The 24,574-nt window shown below is 47.7% G+C and overlaps 1 protein-coding gene across 1 annotated transcript in view; it reads right to left on the reverse strand.

The window, feature by feature from the left end:
* LOC310688141 (cadherin-related family member 5-like) overlaps positions 1–24,574 on the reverse strand; it is a gene marked incomplete at its 5' end in the record, with an annotated part of 153,446 nt that overhangs the window by 106,413 nt on the left and 22,459 nt on the right. The window contains 5 exons of the mRNA XM_083464265.1: positions 9,568–9,758; positions 13,263–13,341; positions 14,716–14,847; positions 16,896–17,096; positions 19,877–19,989. Coding sequence (XP_083320391.1) covers positions 9,568–9,758; positions 13,263–13,341; positions 14,716–14,847; positions 16,896–17,096; positions 19,877–19,989 — 716 coding nt within the window. The remainder of the gene's footprint in view (positions 1–9,567; positions 9,759–13,262; positions 13,342–14,715; positions 14,848–16,895; positions 17,097–19,876; positions 19,990–24,574) is intronic.

The following is a 24,574-nucleotide window of genomic DNA, read 5'->3' on the forward strand; positions in this document are numbered from 1 at the left end:
TAATGGAAAGATTGAGTTGTTTTTAATTATTTTTATTTTTATTTTGTATTTTTCTTTTTTCTATTTTTCTTTTGTAATATTTTGAAAATCTTAATAAATATCATATATATATATATATATATTTGTTTTCGTAGATTTTCACGGGTACAGGAATGCAGGTTTTGGTGTCCTCGGGTGTCTTCCCGTGTAAAAGTTGGGGTGTCTAGGCGACGTTTCGACGAGGTCTCACTCGTCATCTTCAGGCTGGTGCTTTCGGCTTCTTGTTACTGGAACAGAGCGGGATCTCAGTGTTTGAGTTCCTATAAATACTGTAGAGGGGTGTGGTGTATTGCCTCAAAAGTTCTGGGCAGAGGGGAAGTTCCCAGGCTAGTGTTCTTTTCTTCTTTTGTTCCTTAATTACTTGAGGGATATCTTGAGTGATTACTTGAGTGATATTCTGAGTACCACTTAGGTGGGTCATTAGGTGTGGATTAGTTGCTAAAGCCTTCGTGTCTTGACCTCTTGAATTTGTGAAGAGTTTTTCTGGGAAGATGGCTGTACTGCACTTAGTTGTGCTTTGGCTTGGCTTCGTGTATAGGGGCGAGCTGTGGTTTTGTGCCCTGTGCCAGCCAGATCTGTGTAGGGATTGCAGGGGGGTGCAGCATCCGGAGGTGCCACTATGGTTTGGTTACTGGATGGTGTCTGTAATTTATCTGTGGAGAGGGTCTGGGTTTGGGTCTGGTGTGGTTGATTGGTGGTGGCGTTCTGTGTGCCTCTGGATCTGGTGTCGGTTTTTGTGGGGAGGGCTAATTTCCAGATGTCTGGCAGGCGGGACGTGTCGTCACGCTTGTTCATGTTGTGAGGGTGTTTCTCTATCTCGATGGCTTCCATGATTATTCTCTTGTGGTGATGTTCCATGTTAAAGAGCAATTTGGAATCTGCAAAATTAATTTCGTGTCCTGTTTCTTTCATGTGTTGGAAAAGAGAGGAAGATTTTTCTTCTTTTTTGACGGCATTCTTGTGTTCTGCGATACGTGCATTTATTCGTCTGTTTGTTTGTCCAATGTACGTGGCTGGGCAGACTTTGCAGGGTATTTCATAGACCCCTTGGTTTTCCAACTGGATTTTATCTTTGGGGTTTCTGAGGATATTGGCTATTTTTTGGTTGGTGCAAAAGGCTGTTTTGATATTGTGTTTATGGAGGATTTTGCTAATTTTATCTGTAGTGCCCTTGATATAAGGAAGGAGGGCCATGCCATTGTTTTCTTCTGTGTCTTGGTTTTTGGGGGGTGTTTCTTTTTGGATTAGCTTCGTAACCCTGTTTTGCTGGTATCCATTGGCGATTAACACATTTGAGAGATTCTGTAACTCAGTTGTCAAGTGGTCTTTGTCAGTCAGGCGTTTGGTTCTGGAGATGAGGGTCTTGGCTACGGAGTTTATTTGTGCAGGGTGGTGGTGTGATTGAGCATGTAAGTAGCGGTTGGTGTGTGTTTTTTTCCGGTAGATAGTGTGTCCTAGGGAGCCATCAGGTTTTTTGTAGATTAGGACGTCAAGGAAGGGAAGCTGGTTGTTGGCTTCTATTTCCATAGTGAATTGTATTTTGGGGTGTAGGCTGTTGAGATGTGTGAGGAAGCTATCTAGTTTTTCTTTCCCGTGTGGCCAAATTACAAAGGTGTCGTCAACATATCTGAGCCAAAGTTTGGGTTTGTGTTCTGACTTGTCTAAAGCATTGGTTTCAAAGTGTTCCATGTACAGATTTGCGATGACCGGTGAGAGGGGTGATCCCATAGGTGCTCCTTCTATCTGTTTGTATCTTTGTCCATTGTGGATGAAGTACGTGTTGGTTAGGCAGTGGTTGGTCAGGTCCAGGATGTATTCGGGGGGATTGTATTTGTTTTGAATGGCTGTCAAGGCTTCATTAATGGGCACTTGTGTGAAGAGAGATACAACATCGAAGCTCACAAGTAGGTCATCGGGATGTAGGTTTTGCTTCTTTATTGTTTCTATGAACTGGAAGGAGTTTGTAACGTGTGAAGAGATGGATTCTGCATAGGGCTGAAGTTGCTTAGCGAGAAATTTAGCGAGATTTTGTAGAGGTGAGCCTATGGAGCTGACTATTGGTCTGAGTGGTGTTCCTTCTTTGTGTATCTTGGGGAGGCCGTAGAGTTTGGGGCATCTGGATGATTTTTCTCTGGGGATGATTCTTAGCTGGATTTCTTCACTGATAGGAGAGGCTTTTATTTTGGATTTGGTGGTTTTTTCCAGATAGGTGGTGGGATCTGTTTTTATAGGTTGGTAGGTAGGGTCTTGGAGTAGATTTGATAGTTTTGCTTGGTAGTCCGATGTGTTCATCACAACAGTGGCATTACCTTTGTCTGCTGGGAGAATGATTATGTTGTTGTCTTTCCTCAGGTTGGTGAGTGCTTTCTGTTCTTCTTTGTGTAAATTGCTTCTGGGTGGTTTGCTGGAGCAGAGGATGTTGGTGACTTCAAGTCTGATTTTATTGGCTTCATCTGGGTTGATTTTGGTTAGGCTAGCTTCGACTCCGCATATGATGTTTTCCGTGGGGATGCGTCTCGGGGTAACTGCAAAGTTGAAACCTTTGGAGAGTACTTTGGTTTCAGTTGAGGTGAGGATCCTGTCTGATATGTTATGTACTGTTTGTTTCATGGGTTGTTGTGGAGGGTGGCTGGGCTTCTGGCGTCTCTCTAGTTTGTGGAGTTTGTTGGTGTGTGTGTCTGTCTTATGTGAGGTCTCAGTTTCAGCTCTCCAGACGGCTAGTTGTTTGCATTTGTCCCAGAGTGCAGGGTGGATTTTGTTACAGAGTTTGAGGTGAAGAGTGAGCAGATCTTTGTTGGTTTGGTTTAGTAGGTATCTTTTCTTATGTAGTTCGTTTCTGATTAGGGATAGTTCAGTTCGTTTCAGGATCCTTTCGGTAGCTGGGGTCTATGAAATACCCTGCAAAGTCTGCCCAGCCACGTACATTGGACAAACAAACAGACGAATAAATGCACGTATCGCAGAACACAAGAATGCCGTCAAAAAAGAAGAAAAATCTTCCTCTCTTTTCCAACACATGAAAGAAACAGGACACGAAATTAATTTTGCAGATTCCAAATTGCTCTTTAACATGGAACATCACCACAAGAGAATAATCATGGAAGCCATCGAGATAGAGAAACACCCTCACAACATGAACAAGCGTGATGACACGTCCCGCCTGCCAGACATCTGGAAATTAGCCCTCCCCACAAAAACCGACACCAGATCCAGAGGCACACAGAACGCCACCACCAATCAACCACACCAGACCCAAACCCAGACCCTCTCCACAGATAAATTACAGACACCATCCAGTAACCAAACCATAGTGGCACCTCCGGATGCTGCACCCCCCTGCAATCCCTACACAGATCTGGCTGGCACAGGGCACAAAACCACAGCTCGCCCCTATACACGAAGCCAAGCCAAAGCACAACTAAGTGCAGTACAGCCATCTTCCCAGAAAAACTCTTCACAAATTCAAGAGGTCAAGACACGAAGGCTTTAGCAACTAATCCACACCTAATGACCCACCTAAGTGGTACTCAGAATATCACTCAAGTAATCACTCAAGATATCCCTCAAGTAATTAAGGAACAAAAGAAGAAAAGAACACTAGCCTGGGAACTTCCCCTCTGCCCAGAACTTTTGAGGCAATACACCACACCCCTCTACAGTATTTATAGGAACTCAAACACTGAGATCCCGCTCTGTTCCAGTAACAAGAAGCCGAAAGCACCAGCCTGAAGATGACGAGTGAGACCTCGTCGAAACGTCGCCTAGACACCCCAACTTTTACACGGGAAGACACCCGAGGACACCAAAACATATATATATATATATATATATATATATATATATATATATATATATATATAACTTTGCTTCAGGATAAGAACAGAAATCGTGCTCCGGCGGCGTGGTGGCAGCAGAAGGCCCCATTAGCTAAAGTGGTGCTTCAGGTTAAGAACAGTTTCAGGTTAAGAACGGACCTCTGGAACGAATTAAGTACTTAACCCGAGGTACCACTGTATTTTCTAACCACTTCTCGGAGCCTTTGTGTGAACAGATGATTACTTGTGAGTAAACATTTTATACTTTACAGAAGACTGCATAGCGTCTTGTTTTAGGAGGGATTAAACAGGGGAAATACCAAGAAATATTTACAGAGACTCTAACGAGTCTGAGCAAGCTATCTGCTGTGCGTGTGTTTAAAAAGGGGAATGTTAACTTTGCTGACTTTGTTGAACTTGTAAAGACAAGTTGGGATAGGATACCTTAGACAATATATCCTCCCCGCATCCCTAAACATTCCCACAGAAGATTCGGAGCCCAGGGAGTGGTGGTGGGACGATAATGAGTGCTCAGAGGGAGAAGCCTGGGAAGAGGAGGTGTCAGAATCTGGAAAGGTAACAGGGCTTAGTGGGCGGGGAGAGTCTGTGCAGAGAGAAGTCCAGAATCAGAGGTAGAAGCTGAATCAGGAGAGGAGGGAGACCAAGAGGCAGAGATGAGTCCAGCTGGTGAAGAGTCGTGGATGTCTCCCCCAGCTGCTGCTGCTGCTGCAGCAACAAGCTCTCGTCCCTGGTCTCACAGAACCAGGAGCGGGGTGAAGAGGGTGGAAGAGAGGTTGTTTGCATGCAGGCACAGTCTCCGATCGCTTGGGAAAAGCCCTGGAGAGGAGGAGACATTGACGACTGTGGGGAGGTGGGGACTTTCAGCTTTGCCAATATCCATGGGGCAAGATCTACCGGGGTTGAACTGCTGCGTTCCTTGCACTCCACCAAGTCTGCGAAGATTGTATTTTTGCTAATAAATGTGGGGTTTACTGCCGGCTCGCTCTTTTTTACGGGCTCCCCACCTCCCTCCCAGTCACATCTTATTTGGCCTAATCCATTGGTGGCATAGAAGAAGCCTCCACTGGGATAAATTTTCGTTGTTTCTCAGAGGCTTTCTGGGCAAGACATGTTTCAAATGTGTATGCAGGCTCCTTCTTGCCTTCGTATCCCACCCTTCCTCCTAGAAGCACCCACATTTCGGAGGTCAGACTAGATCACCCTTTGGGTCATTTCCAACTCTCCAGTTTTATAATTCTATTACCTTAGCCTCACAACAACACTGCGAGGGAGGGAGGGAGGTTAGGCTGAGAGAGGCGGTGACGGGCCCATGGTCACCCCATGAGCTTTGTGGCTGAGTAGGAATTCAAATCCTGGTCTCTCCCAGGTCCTAGTCCAACACTCTAACCACTGTGCCACACTGCTGACTTTCATTAAGGCTTGAAGGGCCCCTGTCTTTGGCCTGTGTCACCCAGATCTGTCCCCCTCTCCTCCCCCTTTCCTATGGGGCCACCCACCCTCTTCATGCTCCTTCCCTTAAGCCTCTAAGGCATCCGTGGCCACACTTGGCCCTCCAGCTGTTTTGGGACTACAACTCCCATCATCCCTAGCTAACGGGACCTGTGGTCAGGGATGATGGGAATTGTAGTCCCAAAACAGCTGAAGGGCCAAGTTTGGCTATGCCTGCTAAGGCATCCGACAGGTAGTCCTTCTCCTTTCCTCCCAATTGGCACATAGTAATTCCGTTCAGTAACTCTCCATCCGGGATTCTTTAGCTGCGATTCCTGCCTCGCAGGGGGTTGGACTAGATGGCCCTTGGGGGTCCCTTCCAACTCTACAATTCTGAGAACATTGGCATCCTCTGGGTTGTTTGAGGCTGCTAGCCATGAATGTCAGGATCGCGAGCATGGTCCAGTTTGTTAGAATTCCTAATCCATGATTGCAGTCATGGGATAGTTGTCTTTCTCATGACGGTGTATCTTTTGACCCCACAGAGTGGGAATTGATGAAGACAGGATGTTGCAGTGCTCCGTGTGTGTTTATATGTAAATAAAGTAGATTAGCCAAGATACTGAGTTGCTGAGGTCTGTTACGCAACTGCGCAAACTCTGCGGATCCCTAAGTGTGCTGGTGTTGGTTGGCATCGGTCACTGTGATGTTTGGGCTGAAGAAAACTTATGAAGCTCCCGAACGATCGACCAGGAGGGAGAGAACATGCCAGTCGGGCATGTGTGTCTGCCAGGGTGTAGCCTGCTCAAGTGTAGCCTGACCTGAACTCCTGACACAGTTATCCCTGGGCATCAGTTTGGAATGAGGTAAAGGTAAAGGGACCCCTGACCGTTAGGTCCAGTCGTGGCTGACTCTGGGGTTGCGGCGTTATTCTCACTTTACTGGCCAAGGGAGCCGGCGTACAGCTTCCGGGTCATGTGGCCAGCATGACTAAGCCGCTTCTGGCGAACCATAGCAGTGCACGGAAACGCCGTTTACCTTCCCGCTGGAGCAGTACCTATTTATCTACTTGTACTTTGAGGTGCTTTCGAACTGCTAGGTTGGCAGGAGCTGGGACTGAGCAACGGGAGCTCACCCCGTCGTGGGGATTCGAACCGTGACCTTCTGATTGGCAAGCCCAAGGCTCAGTGGTTTAGACCACAGTGTGCGTTAAAATGCTAACATCTGCAGAAGTAACATGCAAAGGTCCGTTGTACATGGGGAAATTGCCTTGCAAAACTGTGTTGACCAGTTGATAGTAAAGGTAAAGGGACCCCTGACCGTTAGGTCCAGTCGTGGCCGACTCTGGAGTTAGGACGCTCATCTCGCTTTACTGGCCGAGGGAGCCAGCGTACAGCTTCCGGGTCGTGTGGCCAGCGCGACTAAGCTGCTTCTGGTGAACCAGGGCAGCACACAGAAACACCGTTTACATTCCTGCTGGAGTGGTACCTATTTATCTACTTGCACTTTGACGTGCTTTCGACCTGCTAGGTTGGCAGGAGCAGGGACTGAACAACGGGAGCTCACCCCGTTGTGGGGATTCGAACTGCCAACCTTCTGATTGGCAAGCCCTCGGCTCTGTGGTTTAACCCACAGCGCCAACAGCGTCCCTTGGTAGGTGCAGCCATTGCGGAGGTGCTGGGTGGCAGGGGTAGGGTGGGGTCTCTCCCCCCCGCTTGCCCTCCCCCCTTTCCCTCCCATCTGGGCACTCACCGGCTGGAACCATTTTAAGCTCTGTCGGGTGGCAGGGCGAGCCGAGAGCGACAGACAGGGGAGAGAGAACGAGAGAGAGAGAGAAAGAGAAGGTCAAGGCTTGAGAACGAGCATGCGCAGAGAACCACAGCAAGGCAGGCAGGCCAGAGGAGGAGGGACCCACAGCCTGACCGGGGCGGAAGGTGTTGCACGACCCGTTTTAAGCAACCAGGTCTCTGCAAAAGGACTTGGGCACGGCAGAAGCACACACAAATTTTGCATGCACACATTTCGTAAATTGCTTCAACTTCTTTTTTAAAAAAGAAAGAAAACCATGCGGTATATGCAGTTTGTGAAATTCGTAAAGAACAACTGAAATGCTTTAAATTCTAGGAATGGCCAGCAGGTGGCAGTTCACGAGGGCTTGTGAAACCACTCTGAGACTTAACCCGGAGTGATTTGTCCAAATCTCTGGAGGTTTTTTTTTCCTTCTCCCATAGTTATCGATAAGTCAGGATTTCTGGGTTCCAGTAGTGTCTGGTTCCCCAACTTGGTGCCCTCCAGATTTCCAAACTACAATTGCCATCAGCCACAGCAGATGTGACACGGAGGATGTTGGGAGTTGTAGCGCAAGGCGGCTGAAGGGCTCCATGTTGGGCAAGGCACCCCTAGGCACCCGTTCGCCCCTAGGCCTCTGCAATGATGATTTAAACTGAATTGGCACATGGGAACAATGAAATCAGGGTAGCCTCGCCAGATAATTCTTCGTGTTCCCGTGCACAAAATTTCACGCTCGCAAAATCATTATTGCGGCTGCAGAAAGCTTTGCACTGGTAAAAGGGTCTTGGGGAATTTCTGTGAACATCTGTTCCCCTCCTATCCTCCTATGATTTGCAAGAAAAATCCCGCTGCTGGGATACCTCGGTCGTTAGGGCGCAAGGCTCTTGATCTCGGGGTTGCGGGTTCGAGTCCTTCCTTGGGCAAAAGATTCCTGCATTGCAGGGGGTTGGACTAGATAACCCTCAGGGGTCCCTTCCAACTTGATGACCCTCCCCTGACCATTGGCCAGGCTGGTGAGAGCTGGAGTCCTGCTACATTTTAAGTGGCCAAAGCATCCCTGGAAACGGGGGGTGTTCATGTCAGGCTGGGGTGGGGGGCCACTGTCAAAAGGCCAGGTAAGGGTGGGAAAAGCTGAGGGTGGTTGAAGGCAGTCCAGGAACAGAGAGGAGAAAAGCAGAGGGAAAAGGCAAGGGAGTGTTGTGAGCATCTAGAGACAGCGGAAATCCTTTTTCTGAGGAAGGAAGGCCGAATATTTGGGGGGGGGGGTCTCTCTGAGCAGTCAGGAGAGATAAAAGGAAGTCCTTCTTCACACAACGCATAGTTAAACTATGGAACTCACAGCCACAGGAGGCAGCAAAGGCCACCAACCTGGGTGGCATTCGAAGAGGATTAGATGAGTTCGTGGAGGTTATCTCCCGCTTGGACTACTGCAATGCGCTCTATGTGGGGCTACCTTTGAAGGTGACTCGGAAACTACAACTAATCCAGAATGCGGCAGCTGGACTGGTGACTGGGAGCGGCCATTGAGACCACATAACACCGGTCCTGAAAGATCTCCATTGACTCCCAGTACATTTCTGGGCACAATTCAAAGTGTTGGTGCTGACCTTGAAAGCCCTAAACGGCCTCAGTCCAGTATACCTGAAGGAGCGTCTCTACCGCCATCGTTCTACCTGGACACTGAGGTCCAGCGCTGAGGGCCTTCTAGCGGTTCCCTCCCTGCAAGAAGCGAGGTTACAGGGAACCAGGCAGAGGGCCTTCTCGGTGGTGCCGCCCGCCCTGTGGAACACCCTTCCGTCAGATGTCAAGGAAGTAAAGAACTATCTGACTTTTAGAAGACACCTGAAAGCAGCCTTGCTTAGGGAAGTTTTTAATGCTTGATCTTTTATCGTGTTTTTAACATTCTGTTGGGAGCCTCCCAGAGTGGCTGGGGAAACCCAGCCAGATGGGCGCGGTACAAATAATAATAATAATAATAATAATAATAATAATAATAATAATAATAATATAACAATTTATTATTTATACCCCACCCATCTGGCTGGGTTTCCCCAGCCACTCTGGGCGGCTTCCAACAGAATATTAAAATACAATAGTCTTTTAAACATTAAAAGCTTCCCTAAACAGGGCTGCCTTCAGGTGTCTTCTAAAAGTCATCATCAATGGAAAAAGGCACAGAGAGTTATATGATGTTATATTTAATAACGTTTTTACAGATCCATGTAGATCCAGCCTACGTCATACCCCTTGCTCCCTCTCACCCAGCACTGTCCAAACTGACTGGACCGGGGAATGCCCCCCCCCATTTCAGACCGGGGGACATTCCCAGCCCTGCTTAGACAATGTGGCTGGGCTATCGCTGAGCATCAAACGCCTTAGCTGTAGTTTCCCATTGACGGCTCCAGACAAGGTGCTTCTCCCGTGGCGCCCGCTCTTTGGAGCTTGCACATCAACGCACGCCTTTCCCGCTTACCACATTAGGGTGCTTCTCCATGGCCAGAGCCGCCCGCTCCATGTTCTGCTGGCGCCGCTGTCTCTTCTTCATGGCTCGCAGGATGAGGAAGAGAATGATGGCCGTCACCAAGAGCAGCGCCCCGAGGCCGCCTGCCAGGATCCCGGCGTCCATCGTCCCCTGGTGCCCGGCCTCGAGAGGATCCATGGGGACTGATCAGGAAGCAGAGAGGGTGGGGGCGAGAGGAAAAGAGCATTGGGTCTCACTCTGATTCGCAATAAGCAGTGCAGAGAGAGCTCAGGGCTGCAGAGGTCCTGCACAGCGACATACTGTATTTTTTGCTCGATAAGACGCACCCGACCATAAGACGCACCCGGTTTTAGAGGAGGAGAACAAGAAACAAAATATTCTCTCCCTCTCTGCTCAGCGCCTCTCCAGCAAAGCGGGAGGAGAAACGGAAGGGGCTCCGTTTCTCCTCCCGCTTCGCTGAAGGGGTGCTGCGCAGAGAGGGAAAGCTGCGCAGTGCCTCTCCAGCGAAGCGACGCCAGGAGAGAAAGAGGGATCAGTGCGCACCGATCCCTCTTGCTCTCCTGGCTTCAGCGAAAGCTGTGCAGCCTGCATTCACTCCATAAGATGCACACTCATTGCCCCTTACTTTTTAGGAGGGGAAAAGTGCGTCTTATAAAGCGAAAAATACGGTAGCTATCCGCTCAGGTGCCGGGTGCGGTGCGCATGTCCCGCAGCCGGGGGCAGGCGAGTCACCGATTGGGGCGGGGGCGCTGCGTGGAACCTCTGCGCCGCCTCCCCCTCAGCCGTAGGATGGCTGAGGGAGAGGCGGAGGGCAGACTCAAGTCCCAGGCAGGTCCCACAGGATGCGTCGCCCGCCCTGGTGTGGCGCCCAGTACCAGCTGCGCTTTGTTAAGCCACTTGAAGGAGATGGGGCTGTGGGCTTCACGACCCCACCATGCGCACAGTGGCTGGAGTTCAGCCCTCCATGATTGGGGGGAATCCCTGGCCGCGTCATCCCCTGGCCAGCCAATCAGCTGGCTCTGGGGGCGTGGCCTGCCCTATTTAAGGCAGGACGCAGCTGGGGATCTCCCTCTTTTCCCGCCTACCAGCTGTTCCTGCTTTTCCCACCCTCCCGCCCTTTAAGGTTTTTGTTCCTTGACCTTGCTATGGACCTCGGCTGGTCGCCGTTGAGGGGCCTGCTAGGAATTTTTCCACTTGGCGAATTGGCACCAGCCACTTGGTTTTCGCCTACCTCGTAGCAAATCGTCGCAACTTTCTGGGTATTGGCGGTTAGGCATTGGTATTGTTTTGTAGATGGAAGAAGGGAGGTTACGCCATCACCTGCCCCAAATCTTGAAGGGTAGTCCGATAAAGGATTCCGGGGGGTGTGGCCCTGTCCGAAGCCTGGGGAGGTGAGGGCCTAAGGCACGCCCCCTAGCGGTGACCCCTGGGCATTTCCTAGTCGATGTGCATCAGCAGGATTCCCCCTATTGGTGGTTAACCCTTCCTGGACTTCAAGCGGATGGGCTGAAGCCGGATATAGTTGGTTAGGACCAATGCCTAAGCCAATACCGCTCATCACCTGTAACCAATAAAGTTGTGGCCTTATTTAGCCCATTAACCTTAATAATTGTGTCATGTGTCTTTATTTCCATGGGGGGGGGGCAGGAACTCACCACGCAATGTTTGTTGACATAACTAAAAAGTTTTGTGAGTCCAATTTTTTATTTTTTAAAACAATGGTGGAGGAAGGCGGCCCACACACACACACACACACACACACACACACACACACAGCCCCCTTCCTCCACCATTGTCCCTGCACCAATCAGATTCATATCTAACAACAGCAAAACCACCGCTTATTTTTACAAAGCACTGAGTGTTCAAAGGGCCTTATTGACGTGTTGTCAGTGATCCTTACAACAATCCTTTTTAAAAAAAAAAAATTATTTATTTGGTTTTTCAAATTAACGTTTTACACTCACATATCCTACCTACATCATAAAATCAAGATTCCAAAGAATCTCCTGGACTTCCATTCTCCCCTTTGTGGGTCCTACTATTAATCATTTCCTCCTGTGTCTTTTATAACAATCCAAATCTTTGACATCTCCGTCGTATCCAAAATTCACCATTAAACTACTAGTGTTATGCCAATCCTACTAATGAATCTAAACTGTTTACAATGATTTTTAAGATCAATTATAAATTTCCCCCATTCCTTATTAAAATTCTAGCCTTCCTGATTTCAGATTATTTCAGTCGTTTTTGCCATTTTGGCATAGATCCTTACCAAAATCCCGGAAGGTAGGCGAGTTTTAGCCATCGACTTTATGGCAGTGAAAAGCTGGAATCGCTGGAGCAAGTCTAGCGATTTCGTGGAATTAATTAAACCAAGGAGATTCGATTGGGTTCGGAATAAAGGTACAATTCATTTTGAATTGTATTGTTCTCATTCCTCAATGTGTCAAGCAAATGGCTATTTTGAATAGTGCTTCTTTGTAGGGTAGGGGGCACTGGCAATGAGTTTGGGAAGACAATGGGGCCGTGCCCCCCCCCCAAGTTTGGGCACCCCAGGGTGGCACCTCAGTTTTCGGATGTCTCCATTGCTGAACATGTCAGTTTTCAAAAGCCAAAACTCCCGGAAATGAATGCTTCTGTTTTCGAACGCGCCTTGGAAGTCAAACTGCTTTCACGTTGTTTATCTGGTGTTTTTCACACTTCTCTCTATTGAACTGGCAGATCGCCCTTTGCCCCTCGGTTTCCGAACATTTTGGAAGTCAAACAGTCTTCCGGAACGGATTACGTTTGAAAACCGAGGTACCACCAATCTTTGGACTCGACTATCCTTGGACTTTACGGCAATAAAAACATATAGAAGGTTAATAGTAATGTGATATGTTATTGCCATCAGGAACAGTGCTTTGCAATTTTTTGATATGATATTAAATTACAGTTTTATTATATATAATGTTATGTTACTTTGGGACGCGGGTGGCACTGTGGGTTAAACCACAGAGCCTAGGACTTGCCAATCAGGTCGGCGGTTCGAATCCCCGCAATGGGGTGAGCTCCCGTTGCTTGGTCTCAGCTCCTGCCAACCTAGCAGTTCGAAAGCACGTCAAAAGTGCAAGTAGATAAATAGGTACCACTCCGGTGGGAAGGTAAACGGTGTTTCCGTGCGCTGCTCTGGTTCGCCATAAGTGGCTTAGTCATGCTGGCCACATGACCCGGAAGCTGTACACCGGCTCCCTCGGCCAGTAAATCGAGATGAGCGCCACAACCCCAGAGTTGGCCACGACTGGACCTAATGGTCAGGGGTCCCTTTACCTTTACCGATGTTACTTTACAGCCAGTTACATGTGTGTTGTGGTATTCTGAACATGATTTACGTAATGAGGCAATTGTGTGTAACACAGTCCTAGGCAAACTTGGCCCCCCAGATGTTTTGGGACTACAACTCCCATCATCCCTGACCACTGGTCCCGTTCACTAGGGATGATGGGAGTTGTAGTCCCAAAACACCCGGAAGGCCGAGTTTGCCTATGCCTGACTGTAACGGAATAAGGACCCATTGCTATGTACCACCAGCCTTCAGCAACACATTGGGCGCATGTCCTTTCATGGATAGCTGAGAGGCCATGTGCAGAGAGGGAGCCCACCCACCCAGTCGCCCACCTGCCCAGTCACCTGCCCTGGCATACCTGCCTGGCCAGGACTCAGCACCTCCACGTTGACCGTGGTGTTGGCGGTCTCTCCCGACTCCTCATCTCGCGCAAGGATCTAAAGGAGGAACGAGAGCTGAGCATCGCCAGGAGCACACAGATGAGCGCCGAGAGTATTTTGGGAGTGAAACGGTCTCCCTCGGAAGGTGGCAGACTCTATTTCCCGGGGATTTTCCGAGCAGAGGGCTGAGGGCCGCCTGCCAGGGATTCTCATGCTCAGGCCCAGACGGGGGGGGGGGCATATGGGCCTCCGATTCCAAAGGGAGCCTCGGTCAGGATACATTCCCTATGCATTTTTAAAAAGCACTATTGTATATCTATACTTCCCATTTTGTCTTTATATGCAGATACGGTTCAAGCCTTGAAATAAAATTACCATATTTTTTGCTCTATAAGATGCACTTTCCCCCTCCTAAAAAGTAAGGGGAAATGTGTGCGCGTCTTATGGGAAGAATGCAGGTGAGAGGCTCTGCTCAGCGCTCCCTTTAAAGAGCCGTGTGGAGCGTGTGTGGGGCTCTTGGGGGCTTTTCCCTGAGGAGGGAGAAGGGCAGCCCCTCAGTCCCTCCTCCCTCCTGGGGAAAAGCCCCCAAGAGCCCCACACATGCTCCGTGCGCACTTTAAAGGGAGCACGGCTCTTGGGGGAGCCTTAGCCGCGCGCAGCCTCTCCCGGGCAGGGAATGAAGGCTCCTCTTACCTGGCCGGGAGAGGCTGCACGCAGCTATCCCATAAGCCAGGACAGCAAGGTTGGAACGCTGCACAGTGATCCCTCTTGCTGTCCTGGCTTCTGGGATTCAGAATTTTTTCTTTCTTGTTCTCTTCCAAAAACTTGGTGCATCTTATAGAGCGAAAAATACGGCATTTGCCAGCATAACTTTTGTGAAAATTATTTATTTACTTAATGTAGATTCCGGCGTATTAGGCGACTGGGCGTATAAGACGACCCCCCAAATTGGCAGCTGCCAACTTGGGGGGTCGACTTATACTCCCAGTCTCCTAATACGCAGCAGCTAAGCTGGGCAGCGGCAGTGGGCGGCAGGCTCCGCTCCACACCGGGAGGTAGCCACCCACTGCCGCTGCCCGGCGAACCCATACCCGCGTATAAGATGACCCCCGACTTTTTAGAGGATTTCCCGGGGTTAAAATCTCATGTTATATGCCGGAATCTACGGTACTTATTTATAAGACTTCAGTTATCCCCAGGGTAATAAAAGGGGGGGGGCACATTATCTACCTGGCCCGGGCCTCTGCCTGGCTCTGCAAGGCCCTGCTCACGCTGTGCTTCCTGCTTTCGGCTCTGGCGCCACCTGCTGTTGAACTCCCTGGCTTCCACCCAACCGGACCCAACGGGAGCTAGTTTCCCACTGTTCCCGCACAGTGGAGGAGAGCAACCCCCGGCTGGTCGCTGGGGGGCGGGGAAGGGCTCGGCTCAAACCTGTAAGGCGTATCGCTGGAGAGCACTCAGGTGGTCGGCGCGGGCGATGAGGAGTCCGCCGGGGGTGACCTGGAAGAGCTGCGTGTGGTTGGACTGGCGCCTGAGGCTATACCGCACGGCAGGGTTGAAGCCCTGGGGAGAAAGGGAGAGATAAAATTGAGATGTGGAAATATCGACGAGAGGCAGGACTGAGATTTGGACATGCTTCATGGTTCAGACTATGGGAAGTCGCAAAATTAAAAATTACAGTTCGCACTCAGCTAGGAAGAATAGTGCGAAGGGCCCTGCTGCGTATTCTATATTAAAACCTGAGACGAGTTCAGATTCTCCTTCTATTAGATCAAATGGTGCTCGATTTGTTTCTGCTAGAGGTGATACATATCATATTATGGCAGGAGGTCAGGTAGGTAAAATTAGTCATATCTGTTCTTGTGTAATAATTAGGGTGTGTATTGTGAAGGTGCCAGTTAATATAATAATTGAAAGTAGAATGATGCCTAGGGTGACTTTGTAGGAGATTGTTTGTGCGATAGCTCGTAGGGCTCCTATTAGGGCGTATTTTTTGTTAGATGCTCATCCGGATCATAAAATTGTATAGACTATTATACTTGAGAGGGCGAGAAGGAATAGGAGGCCTAAGTTTATGTCTGCTAGGGGGTGCGGTATTGGTATAGGAGTTCCTATTATGAGGGCTAGTATAAGGGCTAAGGTTGGTGCTAAAATAAATAATACAGTGGTGCCTTGCAAGACGAAATTAAGGCATTCCGCGAGTCTCTTCGTCTAGCGTTTTTTTTGTCTTGCGAAGCAACCCTATTAGCAGCTTAGCGGATTAGCGCTATTAGCAGTTTAGCGTCTATTAAAGGCTTAGCGGCTATTAAAGGCTTAGCGGATTAGCGGCTAAAAGGCTATTAGCGGCTTAGCGGCTTAGAAAGGGGGGGGGCAAAAAAAGAATCGGAACACTCGCAAGATGTTTTCGTCTTGCAAAGCAAGCCCATAGGGAAAATCGTCTTGCGAAGCAGCTCAAAAACGGAAAACCCTTTCGTCTAGCGGGTTTTCCGTCTTGTGAGGCATTTGTCTTGTGGGGCACCACTGTATGGGGGGGGGGGTGCATATGTTGGGCAAATGGGTTCTTTAATAAATAGTTTAATTCCATCAGCAATTGGTTGTAAAACCCCAAAAAGTCCTACTATGTTTGGGCCTTTTCGGAGTTGTATATAGCCTAGAATTTTGTGTTCAAGTAGTGTTAGAAATGCTATGGTGTGCATCTCGGCACATAGAGCATCAGCATGCAGAAGGTGCCCCCCCCCCCGAAATAGGGATGGAAAGATCCCTTGGCTGAAATCCCCTAGAGCCACTGCCGGTCAGTGGGGGCAAATCTGAGTGGGGAGGTAAGAGGGTCTGGCTCCCATGCTGCTATGCGCCCAGGGAGGGGGGGGGCTGGCCTGAGGCGCTATAGGATATACTCGGCCCAGTATACCTGAAGGAGCGTCTCCACGCCCATCATTCTGCCCAGACACTGAGATCCAGCGCCGAGGTCCTTCTGGCAGTTCCCTCATTGCGAGAAGCCAAGTTACAGGGAACCAGGCAGAGGGCCTTCTCGGTGGTGGCGCCCGCCCTGTGGAACGCCCTTCCATCAGATGTCAAGGAAAGAAACAACTATCTGACTTTAAGAAGACATCTGAAGCCAGCCCTGTTTATGGAAGTTTTTTATGTGTGGCATTTTAATGTATTTTTAATCTTTGTTGGAAGCTGTCCAGAGTGTCGTCCAACACGGCTTCTGCTAGAGTGCAGGAAGCTCCTACAGCCAACTGGAAGCCGTGCATTACTTTTCAAACGGTTTTGGGTGTCATAGCTGTCAACTCTTCCCTTTTCTTATTATGTTCAAGAACCAACTGTACTGAGCCAGCCCATTGGCCCCTTTGGCTTAGCACTGCCCACACTGGCTGGCAGCATCTATCTAGGGTTTCAAGACGGGCGCGATTCCTTTGCACCCGTCCCTGGGAGATGCCGCTGTGGGTGGGGCCGGGGGCCTCCTGCATGCCTTCCGGTTGAGATTCCCGCATTGCAGGGGGTTGGACTAGATGACCCTCAGGGTCTCTTCTTCCAACTGCGATTCAAGGATTCCCCGCCACGCCGCCCTTTCTGGGCTGCCCCACCCAAACCAGCGCCAGGTGACTCACGTCGGGGAAGTCCATGTCGGTGGCCAGGACGAACAGGACCCTCCTGCTGTACGTCAGGACCAGAGAGGCCGTGCTCTCGCCTTCGTGGACAAAGGCCTGGTGCTGGGACTTCTCAAAGTGCGGCGCGTGGCTGTTGGCTGCCAGGATTCGCACGCGGACCTCGGTCACGGCGTACTTCTTGGCGTCGTTCACCTGAGAGGCCTGGGAGAGAGAGGCGGGCAGCAGGTAGGAGGGAGAGAGAGAAGGCAGTTTGCAGCAGAAATGCGAGCAGCGAGCAGCAGAATTCGGTCGCAAGGCAGGGTTGAATCCAGGTCTGCTGGTTCCTGGCTTTGGCTTTGCACTTCCTATATACATTTTAAGCAAATTTGTATGTGTGCAGTGTAAGTGATGGAAGTCAATCAATGAAATTTTATTATTGAGATATTTGTAGAAGAAATTTGGAAGAAATTCTTCCAATTTTTCTTCTTATTTTTTCTTTTTCTTTTGTCTTTTCTTCCTTTTATTGTTCTTTTTTATATATGTGTGCTTATCTGAAAAATATATGTACAGGTGAAACTCAGAAAATTAGAATATCGTGGAAAAGTTCATTTATGAAGCACAGTAGACCAACACCAGCTGATGACATGGCTCCCCAAATCAACACAGACTGTGGAAACTTCACACTGGACTTCAAGCATCTGGCATTGTGTGCCTCCCCCCCCCCCCCCCAGTCTTCCTCCAGACTCTGGGTCCTTGGTTTCCAAATGAGATGCAAAAGCTGCTCTCATCAGAAAGAGATTTGGGGAGCCATGTCAGTGGTGTTGGTCCACTCTGCTTCATTGAGTCCAGGGTCAACGCAACCGTCTACCAGGAGATAGAATCATAGAATCATAGAATCATAGAGTTGGAAGAGACCACAAGGGCCATCGAGTCCAACCCCCTGCCAAGCAGGAAACACCATCAGAGCACTCCTGACATATGGTTGTCAAGCCTCTGCTTAAAGACCTCCAAAGTAGGAGACTCCACCACACTCCTTGGCAGCAAATCCCACTGTCGAACAGCTCTTACTGTCAGGAAATTCTTCCTAATGTTTAGGTGGAATCTTCTTTCTTGTAGTTTGGATCCATTGCTCCGTGTCCGCTTCTCTGGAGCAGCAGAAAACTACCTTTCTTCCTCCTCTATGTGACATCCTTTTATATATTTGAACATGGCTATCATATCACCCCTTAACCTCCTCTTCTCCAGATTTTGGAGCACTTCATGCTTCCTTCCGCAGACGAGCTTTATGGGGATGCTGACTTCATTTTCCAGCAGGACTTTGGCACCTGCCCACACTGCCCAGAGTACCAAAAGCTGGTTCAGTGCCCATGGGGTTTCTGTGCTTGATTGGCCAGCAAACTCGCCTGACCTGAACCCCATAGAGAATCTATGGGGCATTACCAAGAGAAAGATGAGAGACTTGAGACCGAGCAATGCAGAAGAGCTGAAGGCTGCTATTGAAGCATCCTGGTCTTCCATAACACTTCAGCAGTGCCACAGGCTGATAGCATCCATGCCACGCCGCAGTGAGGCAGTAATTGATGCAAAAGGGGCCCAAACCAAGTACTGAGTACATATGCATGCTTCTACTTCTCAGAGGTCCAATATTGCTCTATTTGCAGTCCTTGTTTTGCTGATTTCATTTAGTATTCTAATTTTATGAGATGGTTAATTTGGGGTTTTCATCAGCTGTATGCCATGATCATCACAATTATAACAAATTAAGGCTTGACATATCTCGCTTTGCATATCATGAGTCTATCTCATATCTTAGTTTCTCCTTTTCAGTTGAATTACTGAAATAAATGAACTTTTCCACGATTTTCTAATTTTCCGAGTTTCACCCGTATGTATGTATTTTGTAATAATTATGTTAAATGAAATTTAAATAAATAAATAAATAAAAAGACCTTCCGTTAATTATTCCCTTATTATGTTTGACTGGTTTTCAATTATTCAATTAATGGGCAAGCTTTTTCGGGGCGGGGGCGGTGGAGGGGGCAGGTGCATGCCGTTCTTTCTGATCCTCGGCGGTGCAAAATTCGTGGGGGGAGCAGGATGACCGGAGACCGGAAGGCAGAAATAAAGTAAAGAGCAGCTGCACTTTGGAATTCCCTGCCCATTGACACCAGGCAAGACTGGAGTCCTTGGCATATGGGGAAGTTTTGAATGTTTGCTGTTTTACTGTGGTTTTATAATTTGTTGGAAGCCGGCCAGAGGGACTGGGGCAGCCCAGTCAGGTGGGTGGCATATAAATAAAAATTATTATTATTATTATTATTATTATTATTATTATTATTATTATTATTATTACCGTATTGGCCTGAATATAAGCCCCACTTTTTTCCAACTTCCAACCATGAAAAGTTAAAGTGCAGTTTATATTCACAGCTCAGGTACTGTCTTTTTTTCTCTGCCCCCCTTTCCATTTTAAAGGTGCGGCTTATTTGCAGGTGCGGCTTATATTCGGGCCAATACGGTATTATTATTATTTTCTTTGTTTAAGCAAGCCCACCTAGGCGTGTAACCAGATCTGGCATGTATTATCACAACACGCAGTTTAATTTTTATTATGTATATTTATATTTTCAGCAGCTCTTTTTGGGGGGAAAAAATCTGGCTAACTGGTTTCTAACGTCTCATTTTAACAGGAACTGGGATGTGTGTTTTAGGCTTAGGGGCTTTGGTGACGATTGATTGATTGATTGATTGATTGATTGATTGATCAATCGATCGGTTAAATTGATTCGCCGCTTTTTCTTGCCAAAGGCAACTCAAACAATTCGGATCCAAAAACTAAGCAGTGTTAAAAAAAAATACCTGTGACATAAAAATAAAGGAAATAAATCACACCGGGATTGGGGGCTGAGGCTGGGAGTGGAGAACCTCAATTTCCCCCTCCAGCCCCGGATGCGAAGAAGCCAAAGGGACCCATGACTTCTCTCTCAGCTGCAGGGGCCTACCATGACACTGAGGCTGTAGACCGGAGTGCGAATCCTGCTCTCCACCGGCCGCAGCATGGTGATGGCGCCCGTGACGTTGTCCATGTGGAAGTAGCCATGGTCTGTACCTGAAAGGAAGGGGAGGCAGCGTTAAGTTAGGGACCATTGAATCATAAGATACTAGATTTGGAAGCAACCTCCTAAAGCCATGTTGCCAAACCCCGTGCAATGCCAGAATCTCAACTGAAGCATCCATGGAAGAGGGCTACCTGATCTCTGTTGCATCCGGGGGAGAAATTCATATTTTTTTGCCGTTTTGGTGAGAAATGACCTAGTTTGAAACCAGAGGCTTTCCCATTAGGAATCTTAGGTGCACAGAAAAGCTCAAGAGACACGTTGATCTACCCGCACGTAGTGTTATCTTTGAGAAACGTAGAAAAGAACAGGGTATATTTATCCGAAAGTCTTCAAACTTACAAACTCCAAACTTAAAAATTAGCTGATGAAGGTGAATACAGGGCCCTGTCCTGGTTTCCAGTCCATAATAGACTTCTGACTTCTGCGCTATGATTGAAACTGAGTCTCCATCTGCAAGCTGATAAATTATAAGGATCAACATTATTGTCGAGTGAAAAAGAGAATTATTGTGTTATAAATATCTCTTTGAGTCTGGGTTTGTAATCTCTGTTAGAGTTTGTAATTTTTATTAGAATACATACTTTTGAATGGATTAGTTGTTGTTACTATTGACTATTGAATTGTGAGTAGGGACCACTCCCACTATTGAAACTTACATTGGCCTGAGTTCTTGGTGTGCTTTTTTCTTGGTATATTTAATAACATTCCAAAACCAGGCGTGTGCCTCCTGGCTGGGGAACCAAGGCTGAGCTTGGCAGCCCCTGCGCAATGTTGCTTAAAAGCTGCCTGCACCTTTACCATTTGCAGTGGTCCCTTGGTTCTCAAACTTAATCTGTTCCAGAAATCCGTTCCAAAACCAAAGCGTTCCAAACCCAAGGCGTGCTTTCCCATAGAAAGTAATGCAAAATGGATTAATCTGTACCAGACTTTTAAAAGCAACCCCTAAAACAGTAATTTAACGTGGATTTTACTATCTAACGAGACCATCGATCCATAAAATGAAGGCAATAAACAATGTACTGCAGTCACACAATCCATCAGGAGCTGAACTGGGTTCCACACAGGCACAAAAACAAAACAAAAAAGAGCCGCAAAAACAAAAACGCGAAATAAATAGAAAAAACAGACAGACCTCAGCATAACGCTCAAAACGGAAGTGTGGCACTCAAAACAGAAGCACAACACTCCAGACGGAGTATGTTCGGCTTCCGAAAAAGTTCACAAACTGGAACACTTTCTTCCAGGTTTGCAGTGTTTGGGTTCCAAGTTGTTTGAGTACCAAGGCGTTTGAGAAACAAGATACCACTGTATTTATGTGTACAATGACAGCAGCGTGGACACTACTGGCCCAGAGATGGAAAGAAGATGACCAGAGATGAAGATGATCCCGAAATGACGAAATTGACCGTGAAAACCAGGAAGAGAAGAACTTTAAGAAGGAATGGGAGAAACTGATAACGTATTTAAGAGAACGCTGTAAACAACCAAAAACTTTGGCAGGATTTGAGTAATGCTTGTAATGTACTAAAAAAATATGTACTTAAAATGGACTGGTTTTTTTAAAAAAGAGAGAAAATAAGGGAAGCAGTTGAGAAAAGATTGATAATGGAAACCATGGAAAGGTGGAAGGGAGTCAAAGTATTCAGGGAATCCCAAATGATGGTGCTGATGTTAAACGTTTGGATTTTAGTTACAGGTAGGTAGCCGTGTTGGTCTACCGTAGTTGAAACAAAACAAAGCAAATAAAATTAAAATTAAAAAATTCCTTCCAGTAGCACCTTAGAGGCCAGCTAAATTAGTTATTGGTACGAGCTTTCGTGTGCATGCACACTTCTTCAGATTTTAATTTGCAATGTAAAACTTAATAAAAAAATAGATTTGACCAAATAAAGGAGAAACGACCTAGTTTGCGATTCAGAAACCTCTACCTTTGAAATTTGTGTATCTCTGAATATTGCAGAGAGAGGCGGGAATCTGTCCCCCAAGAGATCTCTCCCCACCCCCGCCCACTAGGTCCACCTGCCACATAATCCCAGCCCAGCTTAAACTGTTTAATAACCCTCCCAATTGCATCGGGGAGGAGGGATTCAAATGCTGCCCCCCCCCCGGTCACCTCCAACCTCCCGCACCTGCTTCCAGCACCTTCCATCCAATTTGCTCCCTGAACAGCCATTGGGCCAGGCAATTGGATTGCTCAGCCGTTGCTCCGTGGGTGACACAGTTTTGCAGAATCCGAGCGGGTGAGCTGGCCATTTATTGCTATTCCTCCCCCCCCCCCCCGGGCGGGTCATAGCAATTACAGTGCATTATTAGAAATGGTTCAAAAGATCTCAAAAACCATGAAAAAATAAAGCGGGCCGTAAAAATATATAAATTGACCTGATCTTACTCTTGGTTCCTCACATCTCTGCACTCATTTGTGAGAAAGAATATGGTGGAATAAAGCATCCATGGCTGGGGTCAGCAAACATTTTCGGCAGGGGGCCGGTCCACTGTCCCTCAGACCTTGTGGGGGGCCGGTCTATATTTTATTGGGGGGGGGGATGAATGAATTCCTATGCCCTACAAATAACCCAGAGATGCATTTAAAATAAAAGCACACATTCTACTCATGTAAAAACATGCTGATTCCCGAAATGTCTGCGGGCCAGATTGAGAAGGCAATTGGGCTGGATCCGGCCCCCGGGCCTTAGTTTGCCTACCCATGCTCCATGGCATTTGGTCATTCATCCTGTCCTTGCAGGGCCGGATTTAGGTTTGATGAGACCCTCAGCTCCTGAAGGTCATGGGGCCCTTGATATGTCCAGCTGTCCTTTGTCAACAACAAATTGTTGCTTATTTTTATGTTGAATATGTGCTATATAGTAATTGATGGACCTAAGGTAAAGGTAAGGGACCCCTGACCATTAGGTCCAACTCTGGGGTTGCGGCGCTCATCTCGCTTTATTGGCCGAGGGAGCCGGTGTACATCTTCTGGGTCATGTGGCCAGCAGGACTAAGCCGCTTCTGGCGAACCAGAGCAGCACACGGAAACGCCGTTTACCTTCCCGCTGGAGCGGTACCTATTTATCTACTTGCACTTTTGTGCTTTCGAACTGCTAGGTTGGCAGGAGCAGGGACCGAGCAACGGGAGCTCACCCCATTGTGGGGATTCGAACCGCCGACCTTCTGATCGACAAGTCCTAGGCTCTGTGGTTTAGACCACAGTGCCACCCATGTCCCACTGAAGGTAATGGGGCCCTTTCTACATCCAGCTGTCCTTTGTCAACAACAAATGGTTGCTGATTTTTTGGTTGAATATCTGCTATATGGTAATTTATGGACCTAATAGGTATCTCAAGCCATTTGCACATGTTGCCATGCAGCCAGTCCATGCAGAATGTGGGCACCCTATATATATAGAAAGGAGCAAACCAGGGATATTTTAGGGAGCAGGCGAGCAGGCGGGGCCCATGACTTACATCATAGCAGCCTACACCACACAAAACACTGTTGCTGCATGTAGGTTTTGTTTTATTAGTTTGTTATCTTATATTTTGGAAATGTACCGTATTTTTCACTCTATAAGACGCACCAGACCACAAGACGCACCTAATTTTTGGAGGAGGAAAACAAGAAAAAAAAGACATGTATGTGATTTTACACACACACACACACACACGCCCAGCATTATGCACCTTTGTGTGTTATTTTCACCAATATATGCACTTCAGAGGAGTTTGACTTCACTGCCAGATATCCTGTCAATAAGCTTTGGCACGTGCGAGAACATGTGATCCCACATCCAGGTAATCTAAACAGCGCCAGGAGAAACCTGCCCTTATATCCTCAATTTGCTGGAGGGAACAGATTTGGCAGTGTGCTTTAGCTGAGCGAACCCTAGCTTTGCCATTTGTCATATTATTCACTCCATTAGACGCACCTGACCATAAGATGCACCCAGTTTTTAGAGGAGGAAAGGGGGGAAACCCCGTTTTTTTGAGGAACAGCTCAAAGTTGTTCAGCTTCTTTTGCAAAGGGGGAAAGCCCTGTTTTTTGAGCATCAGCTCAAAGCTGTTGCGCTTACTTTGCAAAGGGAAAAAATCCTGTTTTTATGGGGTTCAACTCACAGTTCTGCAGCTTTTTTAGGAAAGGAAAGGGAGCCATTTCTACAGTTTCCAGACAGATAATCTAATCAGCCAGTCCCATGTCGCTGGGGAAGCAAACGGCCTCCGTCTGCAGAACATTCAACAATGGAGGCCTGGGCAAGAGCCAGCGATCGACCGCACATTTGCCCCATAAGACGCACAGACATTTCCCCTTACTTTTTAGGAGGAAAAAAGGGCATCTTACAGAGCCAAAAATACGGTATTTCTTAAAATTTATACACTGTTGGACTGTGAAAGCCAGAAACCTCTAAGTGGCTCACAAAAGATAAAACAGCGAAATTGAGGAAAATTCACAACCACACACATGAAAGATTAAAACACTTAAGTAAAAGAATGGCAAATCAAACTTTGTGAATACATAGATTTGGAAAGGTTAACGGCAGTCTTAAGAGGACAATCAGATCAACAATTAATGAAAGAATGGGTCTGTGTT

This window comes from Podarcis liolepis (assembly GCF_965112155.1).
Source record: "Podarcis liolepis genome assembly, chromosome: 10".
Taxonomy (NCBI): Eukaryota; Metazoa; Chordata; class Lepidosauria; order Squamata; family Lacertidae; genus Podarcis; species Podarcis liolepis.